Source organism: Nipponia nippon, unplaced genomic scaffold (genome assembly GCF_047370975.1).
Source record: "Nipponia nippon isolate SJK-2023a ecotype South Korea unplaced genomic scaffold, ASM4737097v1 scaffold_2, whole genome shotgun sequence".
NCBI lineage: Eukaryota > Metazoa > Chordata > Aves > Pelecaniformes > Threskiornithidae > Nipponia > Nipponia nippon.
The window spans coordinates 21398658-21415807 of record NW_028262336.1 but is presented as its reverse complement, the minus strand read 5'-3'; the positions used below and the strand labels follow the sequence as shown (position 1 = coordinate 21415807).

Here is a 17150-nt window from a genome sequence, read left to right as displayed (position 1 = left end):
ATATTCTGTATTCTGTTATAAAAAGCTAAAATAAATTTAAGATGATTTCGCCATATAATATTTGTCTTTATCAGTTTATATCCTTAAAATACATGTGCAGCCATTTCACTAAAATAGTTATGCTATAGAAGGCAAACAACTTGGATTTTCTTTCAGGACAATGAAATAGCATAAAAGGTAAATGGAAATACCTTCTAGAGAAATCTCTTGTGACACGGGGCTTGACTCCTCAGTTGCATAAAGTATCTGTTATTGAGCTGGAAGGAACGATGTTGGTCACCAAGACAACACTGGTTATTTAAGGATAAGGTAATCACCAGCCTTCCAGGTTCCTAACAATTAGTTTTTCCTCTGATTATCTTTTGAATTACTCTTCTCTGGTTTTTGTAATATCTCATTAATAGTGGTTGTAACAAGACCTTCTAATGTGCGTTTTACCAAACACAAAAAAAAAAATTTGAAGATTAGACTTACAGTATCAGTCTTCAGCTGAAGTAATTTGCAGCCAACTTTGCTGAACCCAAAGAATCTGCAATACCCATACTGCCTGAGGATGTTTCCAATACTAATGGTCATTCTGTATTCAGGGGTTGATCTTGTTTCTGTGGTTTTCAACATGCTAAAATGGAATGAATCATAGACTGTGTTACTTATATTGCCTTTAATATTGACATATTGGGTAAAAAAAGGGCAAGCAATTTTTTTAAACTGTTCTGTTTTTCTTGATTTGCTTTGATGTATACTATGTTTGACAAGTTTAATGTGTTTTAATTTTAGAATTAATTACATGCAGATGTAATTATATTGTGAATTACAATTGAAAAATGAACTTGCAGTCAGAAAAACTGAAGGCTTTATATTAAAATTCTCATAATGTGATAGGAAAGGTGAATGTTTAGAGCAATAAAATAAGGAAGCTTGCGTCTAGACATACTTATTTTTCTGTGCATGTCTTCCTATAACTCTTGAATTCAAGTGTGCGTTTCATTGGCATGAATATCCCAAATAAACTAAACAATTTTGGCACCTTATTTCACTTACTAGAAATTAACACTAGTGGCCTAGTGGCTTATAAATTGTAAAAGAAAATCCACAATAGCAGCAAGTGAAAAACAAGTCACCTAACTTAATCATAAGTAAAGATGAAAAAAAAATACACTCTTAGTTCTCTCTACCGTTTTCTCCCCAGAAGAACTGAAGTTTGCATTCACCTCCATTTTTCCATGAACTGCAACAAACATAAGGAAAGGTGAACATGTTATTTCAAGCCGCCATTTTACATAATGTGGTAGCTTTTGGGATGTCTTAAATTCCTGTTTAACCTGTGCAGAAAGTCTGTCTATACTGTTGTTTCCCTAGCAAGCTCTTTTCTGTGAAATTTTCTCCTTTTTTTGTGGTCTTCTACAAACTCTGTGCTTGTTCCTTGTTGTCTTCCTTAATTTTCTCTTGTATATACAGCGGAGTCTTTGAAGTTTCTCTTTTCCTGTAGTAGCTCCCAATCAAGCTTGTTCCCTTCCCCACCCTTTTCAAAGATGCTGTTGTGTAGTTTTATGTAATAAACTTGACAGTAAGGAAATGCTTATTACTTATTCATTATCATCTACTTGCATTTTTTCATCAATAATATGCATGATCTTGAGCCAACCCCGGTGAAGGCAGTCTTCGTATTGTTTTCACTGGTTATTTCTTACTATCGATCCCACCTTAAAATGGAATATTAGCTGCTGAATGTCAATATATTTGACAGTCATTTTCTGTTTTTAGAAAAAGTAAAGAAGGGAATACCTTTTACATCAAAAAATACTTTCTGGCAAGGCCTAGAGAGGGAAGCTTTCTTTGTTGCAACAATGTCTGTAATGAAACAGAATTGTTATAGAATGTGCCCCTTATCTATCACATCTATTTTTATTTTGAAGAAAAAAAAATCTATCAATGTAATGAACCAAGCTTTTTAATAGTAAAAGATTACTATAGAATAAAAGTGCTGAGAATAGCATAAAAACTATTAGAAACACAGACTCATGTTTGTTAACCAGAACTTGTTTAGGGACTTAATTATCATGAAATTACGATCAGAGGTCCCTAGTGAAGTTGAGGTGCTTAGATTTTAATAAAAAGTACTTGAAAAAGGTTGCATGCATTTTCACCAAGTTGTATTTACACAGAAAATGAAAAAGAACAGGGATGTGATCAATATTCACTATGCTGGTTCCAGACGTTTTAATAGTATCATTTATATGAAGTGTAGTTACTATGTGATCTGTTAGGTTTGCTAGCTTTTTCTTGCAGATTTTTTTTTTTTTTTTTTTTTTTGGTAAAATGCAGGTTAGAACTGGTGGCTTTTCGGACATCTTACATTATGAAGACAAAGGTTCTTGTACCTGAAATCTTGAATCTCAATGTCCTGAGCTTCAAGCTTAGACTCCTTTCCATTTCAAACAAAATCTAGGTAAAGATATGGTACTTGTGCAGAATCTTTTTACTAAGAAATCTTTTTTACTATCAAGCTGAACATTCAGGGATTTGAAGCAAGTAGGGTCAAAAGGCGAGCACATCCAAAGCTCATTTATGCATTACCAAAAAGTCACTAAGGAGTATCTTTCTGCCCTGTTCCTTTTAAAGAAGCAGCCATTATACCAAAGCATGAGGTTGAGAGAGTAAAAGTGACAGAGCTGTTGCACTGCACATTTTTAGCAGCATGAGTTAGGATGGTCCCTTCACCCTTGGGTGGCAATGTCATGAGTGAATATTGCAAGGAAAGACAAATTAGAGCTAGTCATATCTTAATTGTCCCCTAAAGGAATTGAATATGTATCATATAACATTTTCTTAAATCTCTGTGTTATGAAAATGGTAATGATTATTCACTCAAAAGCTCCTAAATGCCAAGTGTTAAGATGCAGCATTTATTTGCACTTCTGTACACGAACCTGTTTGTGTATCTATATATGGTTGTATCTAGATATAGATTTAAAGTGATACCAGCCTTAACTACAAGATATGTCTCCCACAGACTTTTAGATGATTAAGTCAGGTTGTTTTAGCTATCCTGAATCTGTACTTTTAAATACAGACTACAGACTTTTGAATAAGGAAAAAGTAGTTTGGTTAATTTTAGAAATCTTTGGGTTTTGCTTAAAGTAAATGTTCTGTTCATAATACAGTTTTGAAACTTCTCTGTCTCAGTGTTCCCAGCCTTTTTGTAACCCAGCTTCACACTTGAGAAAATTGTCAGTGATTCATTTTTCTCTGGGAAACTGGTAATTCCTTCCTTCCAAATCAGGAGCCTTAAAGAAATATTTTTAAACTGATTTGAAAAATTAATTGTATAACGCAATGCATTGCCTGCCTGCATTGCAGACACAAGGGGTGTACCTTGCCAGCAGTCCTTGAAGGTGGAAAGAAGATAAAGTGATTTAGATGATGCTTGGGGAATGGCCTTTAGAGTGTGAGATGGGTTGACAGTGAAGGAGCTGTGAGAGCTTTTGGATGTCTGGTTGCCTTTTGAAAAGAGCTGTCTAACCTGAGGTATTTTGGAGTACGCTGGGAGTTAAGAAGAAATGTGTGCAGATGCTCAAGAGACTGCAGACTGACTGACTGTTTTGAAGATGGGAAGAGTAGACAGTGTTGAGATTTGAGTGGTGTGATCATCAGCAGAGCTGTCCACAGCTGAAGTTGTGGTCGGATTAGGGGATTACTCTGGGGAGATAATGCACAGGGACCGACCGCAGTCACTAGGGCCTATGTGTCTTGCGTGATGCTGGTGTCTCTAAGAGACAGGGTCCTGGGATGATACTGTAATACAACACTGAATTGAAAGGTCTGTGATGAGGACAGAGACAGAAGAGGATTGAATTGCTGCAAAGGCTTACATAAGAAGTGGTAGTAGAATATAAAGCTTCTGTTTCTAGCCCTGATCAGATGTAGCATTACCTCTTACACCTTTGGTAGAAGACTAAAAATTGAACCACAAAAACCTATCAGAACATCTCTTATATGTGAAGAGAGAAGAATTTGGTATTGAAGAATATTGGTAGCTGTTAATCTTTTAATTTAGTTTGGGCAGGTGTGTTGAAAGTGTTCAGAAATTTAGCACTGTCTAGGTAAGTCCCAGTAAAGACTGGTTAGGAGGTGGGGTGCTGGCAAAGCTGTCAACATGTGTGCTAATGTATCTTATCAGCTGGTGCTGTGACAGAGCATATGCTTAGGGTCAGTGCTGCTGCGACATGAATGTATTGCACATCACGGTAGATACCTATATGCAGTGTGGTAAGACCAGAATTTATGTGGAAAGTGTAGCTTTTTATTTAAGCTACAAAATAAAACCAAATAGTAAATTTATAGACAAATAAAGGGGAGGATGGGAGTAAGGAAGTACATAAGTGCAACTATGTAAAGATCGCTCTGCCTTTTAAGAATGCTGCTATTTTCACATCTAGGTCGATCTTCACGCGTTCTCCTAGGTTAATGATCGAAGAAGTGAGTTAGTTCATTTTTGTTGTTGATTGTGGCGTAACATTATCTAATCACCATTAACAAATGAGATAATGGATTGGTAATTTTTTTGTTGCACATCTTGTTCAAGTTGCTTAGCAGTTGTGGGAAAAATTAAACAGACTCAGTAAGGAGAATTTAAGCAATTATGACCCTATTTTCAATAAATGTTAAAGCTCACACTGCGTGCAAGGGTTCAAACCGCAGCAGAAATCCTGTATACCCCCTACTGCATGTCAGAGATGATATTTGATATATACTAAGTTTACCTGGTTTTTATTTTAGATATGACAGTGATGGTTGGTGTCCGCCTTTGCCAGTTCAGACCTACCTACATCAGGGCATGGAGGATGAGCTTGAAGAAGACGATGATCGTGTTCCCACACCTCCTGTCCGAGGAGTAGCTTCATCACCTGCGATCTCCTTTGGGCAACAGTCAACTGCAACCCTCACGCCTTCTCCACGAGAGGAGATGCAGCCAATGCTTCAAGCCCACCTTGATGAATTAACTAGGGCTTACCAGTTTGATATAGCAAAGCAGACATGGTAAATGTTGGAAGGGGGCACCTGCGGTCTGGGAAATGAAAGCATAATAATAATAATTTATTCCTCGATGACATGAATATCAACTGTGTTCAACAACATTTCAGTAATGATTCCAAAGCAGTAAAATGGAAGAAGAAATAGCAAAACTGTATCTACAGTGTGAAGGCCTTAAACATTAGTAGGTGGTTTTTAAACCATAGTGCTTGGTAATATGTTAATTCTTGGCTAAAACCATATAAAAATAATATTGCTCTGCAGTTTTACGTATATTCAACTAAGTAGTTAACGCCCACCTGCTGATGACTTTTATACAGTTCAGAGTACTCTCTTTTCAGGCTAGCAAAATATATGAATTTTTTAGGATTTTCAAAAATATTGAAGTTCTAAATTTCTGATTAAAAATAATGCTAGACACCTGAAATAGCAATGTAGCAGCTTTTACCCTTTGTTACATGAGAATGAAGCATTTGCATCTCTGACTGTAGTTTGAAATACCATGAAAATTTCTGATTCATAGGGAAAAACCCCGAAACAGCAGGAAGGAAGTTGTTAGAATTTACAAAATGGATCTAGCGTTTTAGAGTGCTTTATGCCTATTTAAAGGAAGAGCAAGCAAATACCACAGTAACATTTCCCCTGCAAAACAAACAGAAGCAATTTCTTCAGGGACTGAAAAAGAACTTGTCAACTGCACCAGGCTGGGGATACGGTGAAGGTCAGTTGCTTTCTGGATGTTCCCTAAGCGGCAGTTGTCCTTTTACAACTTTTCTATCCAGACAAAGCCTGTGAATCTCAGAGGAGAGGAGCAGAGCTTGTTACTGAATGGCGCACTGCCAGCAAAGAAGCAGCCTTTCTTCGCTGGTAAATAAAGCCACAAAGTTATTCAGCTTGAGCTACCATAAATAGATCAGGCAGGTAGGCAGGTGGTGCCAAATCAAAGCCAGCTGTTTTCCCTGGCGACCGTCGAAGCCTCGAGGCTTGTCTGCAATCTGCACTCAAATCAACAGGGTACTTTGGTCCCGCTGCAGTGCCACGCTGCCAAGCACGGACCCCGGCCTGCCTGTGGGACAGACCCAAATCCCAGGCAGCAGCTAGACCTGGCCTATTGAAGGTAGCTGACTTCTGAGCCAGCACACAGATGCTTACCCTGTCTGTACAGTCAATCGCTGCTGCATTTTGCAGCTGTTACCCTTTCTATGCCCTACAAACGGTGAGTGCCAGTCTGGGAGTGGATAGCATAGTAGGACTCTGTAGCAAAGCCTCTTGCAGCTGACAGGAAAGGTCTTGCTCCCTTTTTGGAGAAATGAAAATTGATTGGGAATTTTCCTAATGTGCATAGGAATATACAGATTTTAATGTTGCTGTTGTGTAAGGTCACAGTAAAAGAAGGGTAGACATGGTTTAGTGGTGGACTTGGCAGTGCTAGGTTAACGGTTGGACTCGATGATCTTAAGGGTCTTTTCCAACCTTAACGATTCTCTGATTCTATGATTCTAATTGAGCATGAAACTGAAAAAAATACAGAGGAGATAAACTGTGTTTTCATACTAAGACCTTATAGCAGGTATTGGAGTAAATATTGAGGGTTGCAAATACAAATGATTTTTGCAGTAGTTGTGACATGGAATTGTTTAATGCTTTGAAAATGTTTGGCTGGATACATACCATGCTGTTCAGCAAATGCTGTTCAGAGTCAGTGGAAAGTCCTCCGTTGTCTTTTAAGTGGGAAGGAAGAGTTCTTGGTTTTCTTTTCACAAAGTTAACCTGTCCAGTGTAGGGGCGGGGGGGAACAAAACAACAAGATGAGACCTGTCAGATAGATTACTATAGGAGTAATAGAAGAGAAATATAGAGACCAGACAACTAGAAATTTAAGAAAGAGCACATTAAAGATTACTGGAAAAGTACATAATCATTATGGCCTTGATCCAGCAAATCACTTAAGTATATGCTTAACTACAAGTACATGAGAAATTGACTTCAATTGTTCTATCACATGCTTAACATTAAGCATACACTTAAGTATTTTGCTTGATTGGGAGCTAATCACACTGTTTATTGAGGGTTAGTTAGATGGTGGTGCCCTTTAGCACGGTGTTTTGAACACTGCATAGCTAAGAACCTGGTGTCCAGACAGAAAAATATTCAAGAACTGCCAGTCAGAAGGGGGTTGTATATCAGAAGGGGAAGCATTTTTCTGCAAATAAGCTTCAGAATAAGCAGTAATTTAAAACCTACACTAAGGTGGAGAGAGATGCCAGTGGTACATAACATGTACAGTGACATTCTCAGATCCGAGAGAGTTACATTATGAAAAAGAAAAAGCTATTTGAATAAAGAGAATTACTGCACTTATCAAGTATAGACAATAATACAGCACAAAGTTTTCATTTAAAATATATTAGAGCTAGGAAACTAAACAGGTGACAGTTGTAATTTTTTCTGTTATGCTGATGTCCAAGCAAGAGACCAGCAGAATCCTGGATCCCGTCCAGAGCGCTGCCGATTCGAATCAGGTCACGGCACCTCATGAACAGCCACCCAAGGATTCCCACATGCTTAAGTTAGCAATTTCAAGCATGGTACATGCTCTTATGCCAAGGCCAGTCATGCCTGGATCCCCTGGCACAGCTTGCTGTGTACCTGTACTGCTGTGGAGAATGCTGCATTGAAAGCTGATGGTTGTTCTTTTCCTCTCTAGCCTCTCAGAGACCACGCAAATGAAACTCCAAGTCCCGTGCTTGCCTTTGGCCATTTAGCTATCCTGTGGGTGTTTTTCATCTTTGTTTTTCTTTTTTTAATTGTGATTGCTGCATGCAGTAATTTCACACATGCACGCCCTAATACTGCTGCAATTAAATCGGTTAAACTACTTGGAATAAAGCAAAATAAAAAGGCCTCGCTGATAATGGGTTCATTGGACTTCAAAATTTCTTCTGTCCTACTGGTCGTTTCCCCCTCTTTAGGGTGAGTTCTACTTAAGGGCACTGAGTCTGTTTAAGCAGAAGGAGCGAAATTTAATTTTGGCTCAACGTGTGATTTGCAAGGTGGAATATTGGGTGAGACATTTATACACTAGGTTGGGATTCAGAATTGTGCTTTTCCATGGGCTTCCTACCTGATTTTATGTAGCTTCTGTGTATGTTGTTCCTCATCTGTAAAAAGACAATCTTGACCTTCCCCGTCTTACAGAAAGGGAAGTATATTTAAGACTGGAAAGTGCACAGGTGCTCTGGTATTAGAAGCTGTGGTGAATAACTGGACTGATTTTTCTTGAGTTTGGCCTAACAAGCACGTTTTTTAAATCTACTTAAGGACTTATTGAAAGGCTTCTATTGACCATGGGGTACAAAGTCTCACCCATTCTGATGACGTTTTCCTGTTTGTTTGTGTAGGCACATCCAAAGCAATACACAACCTCCTCAGGCGCCAGTTCCACCCCTAGGATATGTATCTGGAAACCTTATTTCAGATTTGGAAACAGATGTTCCAGATGATGAGGAGGAGGAGGACGATATTGAAGAAGAAACTGTAGAAATCAGTAGACCGCTAAGAGGTCTAGAGCATACTCCAGGCTCCAGTATGGACAATCTAGACAGCTCTGTGACAGGTAACCAAACACAGTTAACAGTGACACCAATTTGTTCCTGGCAGTAAAATACATCATCAGTCAAACACTTTCTAAGTGAAAATTTATTCCACTCTATTTCTGTAACATTTAAAATGTGTTAATATTAAACACTGAAGTTAAAGAAGGATTTGAAAATACTTTGCTGCAAAATGATAAGAAAATTCATGAATTTTAAAAAGCTTTAAAGACTTGAAAGAAAACTCAATTATATCCTAGCTTTCATGAAAAGTTCACTCTACTGGAGAAGCAAGCCAGTTACATAAAAAGGAGGGGGAAAACCTTGGCTTAGGAATATATATATTTCATAAATCAGGAGCAGCATAAAAATGTTATCTTAAAACACTTTTAGATATTTTGCTGGGTAAATGCTTTCACAGATGAACACAGGGAAGTTAAAAGACTTCAGAATAAGTGTGGTTAGATCAGCACAACATGTATTTGTAGACTAAATACACCATTTATGTAGGAAAATGTGTATTTTGAACCTACTTTGTATTGCTGAATTTAGTAATTGTTCCTTTTCAGTGAAGACATTTAATTATTCTGATACTCATTCCTTCACTGCTTCTCGCCCTTTGCATGCTTTGGAAAGTTACAACAGGGAGCATCAAAGGGGACCTAGAAAGGCATGCTAAACTAATGCACAGAATCTGAATGAATAAAATTGCTGTTGATGAAATGTAGGCAGTGAAAGATATTTTTTGAAAAATACAGATTTTATATGGATGTAAAAAACTTTTTGTAGATATCAGCATATTTCCCTTTAGGTTAAACTTGGACCTCTATATACTGTACTGTATCCGTAATGTACAGCTTTATGGGAGACCCAAATGTACATAGTGTCCATAGTTCATAAAAGCTAGTAGGTGCTTCTTCAGTCTTTGATCTCTGCAGAAGAACATGGATTGTTAGTTGTGCTTTAAGGGAGACTTGCTCAGTACAAATTACTACCATAGCACTGCTGAATTTCACCTCGTTGTTCTGGACCTTTGAAATTCCAAGGATTTTGCACCCTTACTTAAACGTTGCTATTCTGAAAACACTGCAGGAATATGACAGTGATGGAGCATCAATACCTATAATTTTCTTCCTTTTCCTTTGTTGAATTAAATAGAGTGTAGCTTAATCCCACTCTCCAGGTTTTCCTTCACCCTAGGGCCAGACTGCTTGCCAATCTAATTAAGATTTAAGAATTGTATCTCTGCTGCTGTGATTTGAAATCCAGATCCAACTGAAGGCCGTAGAGTTAAAGTTTAAATCCCTGAATTGAGAAGGTTAACTTATTAGTGCATGAGTATGTTAAGTCACTTTGCTTGAATTTCTAGTGTAATCTCCTTCAGGCTATAATTCTGCATATTTTTGCATATCTCACTAATGGCTCAGAAGCCTTTCCATTAGGAATGCAGTAAGGGGTTTGCACTGGTAATACAGAAATAAATAAATTTTAAAAAAATCAGGCGGCTATATATTTTCTATTTGGTATGTATTAATATGTCAATGTTGATATATCTGTAAATCAGAAGATGAATGTTTTTCACATTTGCATTTTCACCTCATATGTTGGACCACCCTACATAGCACAAAGTAAGGAATAGCTACATTTCTGCTCTAATTTGTAGATTTCTGTGGTTACTACAATTTATCCTTTTATGAATAACATTCAAGCTTGTTCTAATAGTTATAAATCTTGTTTAATTATTGGAGTGTTGAATGTTTAATTGTTGGAGTGTTAAAAACTTCCTGGTGTACTTTTCTGGAAGAAATTGGGCAGAACCTCGTAATGTAGACTGGGAGTGTAATAAAGGTGATCTCCGTGCACTCCCACTCATGTCCACCACTATCTTGATGCGGCCTCATCCAGCTGAAAACTAAGGTTTTTCTTTTGCTTTTTCTTGTTTAATTACTAGCTGGACTGGTTCCTTGATCTGGCTCACCACATGGCAAGGTGTTTGCCAGCACTGCAGGAAGGGAATGTGCAGCTGGAAGGGAAGCAAAATGACAGACTGCCCCTACAGCGTATAGCCAAGACTTAGATTCACTTAAAACAATCACGGAACTATAGCCTTACAAAAATACACCCAGAGCGTCAGTCTAAATGATCTGTAAAATGGCAAACTCTCCGAATAACAACAGTGCTACTATTTTCCTTCGTTACTATATGGGTAAAACTTCGATTTTCTGAGGGCTTGTTTTGGGCTTGTTTTTTTCTAAGGGTGAAAGGAAATTGCTTATTATACTTGGGCAAATTGTTTCAAAAGAGAATTTTAATTTTTGTGTATCTGTTTCTGTTAACTCTTCCAGGCTGCATTTACTGGTGTTAAGGAGGGTATGTGACAAATTGCGTTCATTGTTTCTAAACTGTTTCTCATTCTTTAATTTGATTGCTTTTAGAATACTGCAGAACAACTAAGTTGTTCTTTCTTGCACTGAGAATATATAAGCTACTTCCTTTCATAGGGCTTTTGGTGACTTAAACCAGCATTTTCCTAGGAATTTATATACCGCATTTTCACTTGTTTAAACATTATATTAAAAAATGGAGGCAAACGAGAACAGCTGACCCAGATGAAGCAATATTTCCGTTCTTTTTGAAGCGCACCCTTTGAGTTCAGTGTTTGTGAGAAATCTAAATTGACATCCTTTGGTCAAGAGTTCCTCCAAATAGAGTTGCTGTACAGTGAGCAGGGCGAGTTTCCTCACCCTGTACTGTTAGCATGGCTCAGCGATGACTTGAAGATACCCACTCTCGGAGTGAAATGGTACTTTGTTCTTTATGGCTGAGCTGAGACCGAGGTTTTCATCCAATGCCAAATGTGGGATTCTCTGAGGGGAAACTGGCGCTGTGTGAGCTGAGCTCAAACTGCTAAATTCCTCTGAAACCACAGCGTTGCTCCTTTAAACTGTTTAAAAGTCAGGTTGTCTTCCAGGCTCTTGAGTTTTAGTTACAGCTAACTGAAGATTCAGACAAGGATTTAATCTGTGCTGTTAAGCTTTTCTCTTTGCAGGTGGCAGAGACATAATGTTGACATGTATAATAAAGTAAAAAGAAAGGAGGAGTGCACAGTAACTATGTCTTAACATTTTCCAGATATTGCAAAGAAAAGTCGAGGAGGGAGGTTTAGATTTGAACATTTGTGGGACGGAATACGAAATCAAAGCCAGAGTTTTGCTTCATTCCCAGCATGGTTTGTTAGGATACTGAGTTACTGATTCTGCTCTCTTGAATTTTAATTCACAATTATTCAGGGTGATTTTCGCTTTCAGAGACACAAGGAAATACGTTTTTTTCTTTTCCTTATGTTTAATGTTTGCCTTTATAATGAATTGCTGTGCAGAGTTATGGCACGAATGGTCATGAAGAGTCTGTTACATTATTCTACTTTAATAGACAATTAATTGCATATGATGACTGTATAAGAAATTAATTTGCTTCTCATGGAAATCACTAAGAACAACACTAGGTTTTGTCAGATCAAAGTATTATGGTTTGGGGGTTGTCTTTGCCCTCTCCTTACCTTCTCCCCCAGCACCACCGGTGAAGCTGGTAGTGAGAGCTGTTATATCTTCAGTCCTGGTGCATTTTGACTGAGAGATACACCCATTAACTAGCATGGAAATTATAACAAGCCCTTTTCTGCCTAACTGATACAAACTGATATAAGCAGAGAGATATTCTTGTAGACAGTACCACTGCAAATGGATAACATTTTTTTTTCCACAGAACTATATAGTTCTGAAATTATAAAGATCTCCATAGGTTGTATAGGTCAGCAAGGAAGAAAATCCCTTATTTGTCATGTTTTGGTCTTGATGAAAAGAATCGCTGATCACTGTCTGTATGGTAAAAGTTGTTCATTCATCGTGTCTGAGCACAAATGGAATAATTCTTGAAAATTACACAAAATCATTTTCATGAGCCTTTTTTTTTACCATGGCAGAGTTCAATATTTATATTGATTTGCTTAGGGATACCTATTGCAAAAGATTCTATTTTATAAGCAGTTAGACAGATTGCATTTAATAGGAAGAATGTGTTTCATGGATTAAATATGTGCTCAGAAAATAGGAAACTGCTACTTTTTGTATCTCATAAAAATGGTAATGCAACAATTAGCAGGGTCATATTATAAAGCACAGACTTTACTCTAGCTTAATGGATCTAGGGATATGCATTCATCAGCAACGATGGATTTAGCATAAAACGACATGTAAATGAATTGATGACTGATCATAAATTAATTTTAGTGCTGAAGAAGTAATAGAGACACAGCAAGATGCCACTTTATCATAGTATTTTACTGCTCAGCAACATTTGAGCAACTACTTAATGTTCTGTGTGCATTTCTTTTCCTACAGCTTGAATAAATTTGAGATTTTTTTGTGCCTTTCAGCAATATGGAAACCAAAAAATCTAGAAAGATTGAAAATGCAAACATGAATAAATTTGGTTAAGTGACATAAATTCATTTTTCATTAAATGTTTATGAAGGGCATTAATTATGGTTGGACCTGTGAAGTGCCAAATATCTATGTATGATTTTTACCTCCTTTTGTTTAGTGTTTCTTGCCCCAAAACACAAAATGTGTATATATTTAAATATTTGGGCATTTATGGCAAAGTATAATGTAAAGTATAAGACCAGGTCTAGTTTTTGAAGTGTGATCATATTTATATTCTGTATTCAGCCCTTCTATTATTCTTTCTTATTTTAATGGTATAATGACTATTGCCCCTTTTATTCCATCACTTCCACCAAAATCATAGGACATTCTTTCTTTGTAATCATGACAGTAGTCATCATATATCCAAAAGAGGATAACGTCTTTCTCCTCTAAAGGCTACAGGAATTCTGTAACTGATTTTGACTGAAGTAGCATCGATCCCCAAGGACTTCATCCGTACTTCACAAACCTAAGCAGTCTAGCCCTGTTCAATCAAAAAACCTGCAGAGGAGCAGGGACTTAATATTAGTATCTGCTTAATGGTCTTGTGAAGGAAAGCACGTAAGCATACACATACAAGTCCCAATGACATCATTTGTTAACTTTAAGCGTGCCCATAGAGTTTGGTATGTACCGAAAAATATCTAATGGAATTTTCAAGTGTTAGGTTTGTTGTGAGCAGCTTTTACTTCACAAGTGCATTAGATTTTTTTTTTTTTAAGTAAAGCAAGAGTACACTTTACAAAGAAAAACAGCATTTTTACTGCCTGCAAAATGCCACTAAAAGCAATAGCATGCAGTCTACAAGAAGCTAGCACCTCTATTCCCCTCACCTTTCCCTGAGAGCAAAGAAGCTTTCTGTTTGCATTAGCACCAAGACATATTTTATGGAGCAAGAAAACAGAGTTCAACTTTTCACAGAGTTGATTTTGTTCTGCATAAAGCATTTACTGCTGCTGTCAGCAAGAGTAAAATTTACAGTTGCCAGAAAGCGTAAAAACTCAAATGTGCTCTTGGAAAACACGTAGTGAGCTGCATGTAAAGGAGACACTAAAAGCCTGTTTCATTCCATTTCAAAATGCACAGTTGATCTGAAAGGGACGTCAGCATCTCTTACTCTGTGTTTATTCAGAGAGAAGCACATGTGTGTCTGATTTGGAAAACAAGAGGCCAGTGGATGCCTTTAAACAAGCGGTCACCATGTGTGCTATGTTAACACAGCCGCGTGGTGGCCTGAGGTGCCCAGGCTGGGCTCCAGCAGTCCCATGCTTTCTGGGCAATGTCTGCACCTCTGGAGGGCAAAGCAAGCTGGGGTTTTACTGCTGCAAGTATTGGTGGGGAAAAAATTGTTTATGCAGGGGAACTGAATAGCTCAAGAACCAGTAGAAACAATGCAGAGATTTCACCTTTACCTACCTGGTCACATAGAGCTGTGGGTTCTGTATACGTTTCATGGTAGCTTGCTGACTTCAGCAGTTATAAAGAGTTTAGCCTCTGCTTCCAGCAACCAGAAGTATCGTAGAATCATTGATTCATAGAATGGTTTGAGTTGGAAGAGACCTTTAAAGGTCTTCTAATCCAATACCCCTGCCATGGGCAGGGACATCTTTCACTTCCAATGATGGAGCATGCACAGCTTCTCTGGACAACCTGTTCCAGTGCCTCACCAACCTCATTGTTAAAAATTTCTTCCTTATATCCAATCTAAACCTACCCTCTTTCAGTTTAAAACCGTTGCCCCTTGTCCTGTCACTACAGGCCTTGGTAAAAAGTCTTTCTCCATCTTTCTTGTAAGTCCCCTTTATATATTGAAAGCCTGCAGTAAGGTCTCCCCGGAACCTTCTCCTCTCCAGGTTGAACAACCCCAGCTCTTTCAGCCTTTCTTCACAGGTGAGGTGTTCCATCCCTCTGATCATTTTTGTGGCCCTCCTCTGGACTTGCTCCAACAGGTCCATGTCTGTCTTGTGCTGGGGACCCCAGAACTGGATGCAGTACTCCAGGTGGGGTCATTGTTTGCTTTAGTTGTCAGCTGTGTTGACATCCCAGTAAAGCTCACGTCCCTGCGAGAATTGAGCTATGCTTCCAGCCTGACAGGCGGTCCCTCCTAACACAGCTGCTGGAGGAGAGGGGAAGGGGAAGCAATCCATGGGCAGAGTGCATTATTCCTAGCCTTGCTAATGCCTTCTGTCCATGGGAATGCAGAAGAGTTCAGGAACAGGGCTTTCCTATAGAGTTAGCCTGAAAAATTGGCAGTCTGATAATGGCACTCTACTGGTAATTAAAATTTAGCTATTTTTAGGAAAACCTGGCATGTCTATGAGTGTGTAAAATGATAGGTGTATGCACACACATTGAAGACACCATTATGGGCTTTTGCAGATTTTTAGTGTATTATTTCATACTTAAAACGTGGATGTTTTTTTGGACTGGGTGAACTTCAGTCCTGCCCTTCAAAGAGTGGATGAAAAATAGCAACTGTTCCTAGACATACCCTGAAACCATCCCATCCAAATTATCGTGTGTATTATATGTTGCGTAACAGCTGAGTGACTCGTCAGCAAACAGACAGAGCAATGTGAGCAAATGGAAATTCAATCCTAAGTTCCTTTAAAACGTCCATAGTCTCGTGCCTGTGATACTGAAAATCATACCTATTCTTTACCGTATATGTTTTTATATGTCTCTATGTAAAGAGTAGAATGTATCATACAAAACCCTTGGGCCCTGAAGCTAACAAGACACACGCTACATTTTTAGCACCCAAGTATCATCCTTTGATATCTGTAGGTCTAGTTACATTTTTATGTTTCAGCTCTTGCTTACATATTTTGCAGAATATGTCGATAAGCGATTGTTTGAAAATGTCCTCAGCTATAGCATTTCATTTTCTTACATCTTCATGAAGTGTTTTATCTGTAGTATCTCTTCTCATACATCATCAATAACTGTTGCTAAGCCTTTTTACTCTCCATTCTCTATGATGTCCTATCGCGCTTTGATTGTTAGTTCAGAAATTGTCTTCTCAGAGGAAATTCAGTTTTAGCCTTCCCTTGCTGTTATCTAAGCTTGCTTACATCTGTCTGCAACAGGTCGAGTCTGTTTGGAAAATAACAATTTTATGTGTGCTCTTGGCAAGCAGAATCAAACTCTGTCACTCTCTGCTGCACTTAACACACTTTCTGCCTGTCAGACCTCCATAGACCTCTAAGGTTTCTTTTCTTGTATTTTAGGAGTGCATAGACTTTTGTTATTATAGCCTGCCACTTCGCTGACATTAAAAGGTTTGGTCACTGCAGCATCACAAAATAATCCATTGTTCTTGGGCTTTGTGGTGCAGCGTGCTACTGATTAAACTCCAGTATTCGTTTATTGAACTTACGACTTATTTTTGCAGGATATTTTTAATATTTGACACCACCATTAGTTAATTAGCCTACCAATTTGGTACTAATAAGCAGGTCATTATTGATTTACTAGTTAACAATTCTGAACACAATAATACTTTCTTGGACATGGATTTAAAAAAGTCTTTGAAGAACATGACTTACACTGCTACACATCTTATGTACATTTACATAAATTCAGCTGTACTAACTGAATAGTTAAGTCAGGGCCATGATGTATCTCTCCACATGCGTCTTCATATCTTTGAAAACCAGTTCTCTGCAGATTCTCATGGGTTCACTGGGCTTTTTTTTCGACATACGCATGCCGCTGTTTTTAAAAAGCACATTTCAGGTATTTCAAGATAAGCACCTGTGCTATCTCAGAACAGTAAGCTATGTCTACGCAGCGCCATGCAATGCCATGCAGCAGCTCAGGTCCCAGAAGCAGCCTGGTAGCTCTGCACCTCAGCTGGACTTGGTAACTCATCAGCATGACTGCCCTGTTCCTGGAGCAGAGCTAGGTACTTGGTGCTGGCTAAGTTGCCTTTGCCTCCTGCTCCACCGCACAGTGTAGAATTGCCCTGTGACATTTGCCCATGATTTTTAGAAGTACAGAACACCATCAACTCCATCTGAAGCCACAAAAGAAA

General features: G+C 38.2%; 1 protein-coding gene across 15 annotated transcripts in view; it reads left to right on the top strand.

The window, feature by feature from the left end:
• The window catches only part of ROBO2 (roundabout guidance receptor 2), a 470469-nt gene that overhangs the window by 427356 nt on the left and 25963 nt on the right, over window positions 1-17150 (top strand). For all 15 annotated transcript variants that reach the window (XM_087756937.1, XM_087756931.1, XM_087756935.1 and 12 more), the window contains 2 exons: window positions 4780-5040; window positions 8436-8650. In XM_087756937.1, coding sequence (XP_087613063.1) covers window positions 4780-5040; window positions 8436-8650 — 476 coding nt within the window. The remainder of the gene's footprint in view (window positions 1-4779; window positions 5041-8435; window positions 8651-17150) is intronic.